Source organism: Arachis duranensis, chromosome 7, assembly GCF_000817695.3.
Source record: "Arachis duranensis cultivar V14167 chromosome 7, aradu.V14167.gnm2.J7QH, whole genome shotgun sequence".
In the NCBI taxonomy this organism is placed as follows: domain Eukaryota; kingdom Viridiplantae; phylum Streptophyta; class Magnoliopsida; order Fabales; family Fabaceae; genus Arachis; species Arachis duranensis.
Genome location: NC_029778.3, coordinates 52,416,123 through 52,416,746, shown reverse-complemented (window position 1 = coordinate 52,416,746; position 624 = coordinate 52,416,123). Strand labels below are relative to the sequence as shown.

General features: G+C 33.0%; 1 protein-coding gene across 1 annotated transcript in view; it reads right to left on the bottom strand.

The window, feature by feature from the left end:
- Positions 1–624, bottom strand: part of LOC107458996 (SH3 domain-containing protein 2) — a 4,695-nt gene that overhangs the window by 438 nt on the left and 3,633 nt on the right. Inside the window, exon 9 of the mRNA XM_016077219.3 lies at positions 509–583. Coding sequence (XP_015932705.1) covers positions 509–583 — 75 coding nt within the window. The remainder of the gene's footprint in view (positions 1–508; positions 584–624) is intronic.

Here is a 624-nt window from a genome sequence, read left to right as displayed (position 1 = left end):
CTTTTTCCGTTTCTATATGCATATGAATCTTTTGGCAGTCTCAACCATCATTAGGCGATATGAATACAATAAATTAGTTATGCAAGCACTGGGAAATAAATCAAAGTTCCTTTAAGAGTTGAGACAAGCAGATGACTAATTTGAATAAGTGACAACTTAATCATGTTCGGATGTTATATTAGATCATCAATTCTGCCTAAAGCTTAAACCAAGAGGAAAAAGGATTTGCTTTATATCATTGTACTGTGTTAACTTTTACTTTCTTTTTTCATGTGGTCTTTTAAAAGTTCAATCTGCCAAGAAAATACTTAAACATTCTGAATACAAAGGAGTCGCTGTTGTTTTCTGTGTGTGCATGTGTGCTTCTGTGTGTGTAAGTGAGAATAAAAGTGAAAAAGAATTCTTTCAAATAAAACGAATAAGAAAAGGCATTGCAGCATTGGTCAGCTCATAAAAGGCTATGTTGATATTTGATAATTTAGAATCAGGCAGTCAATGAGCTACAAACCTTTCGAACAACAATAAAATCCCCAATGGATAGATTCAGTTCAACTTCAGACTCAGCATGATATGGAAATAAAACCTGCAGAATTAAAAGTGTGTTGAGCAGAATAAGATAAACAG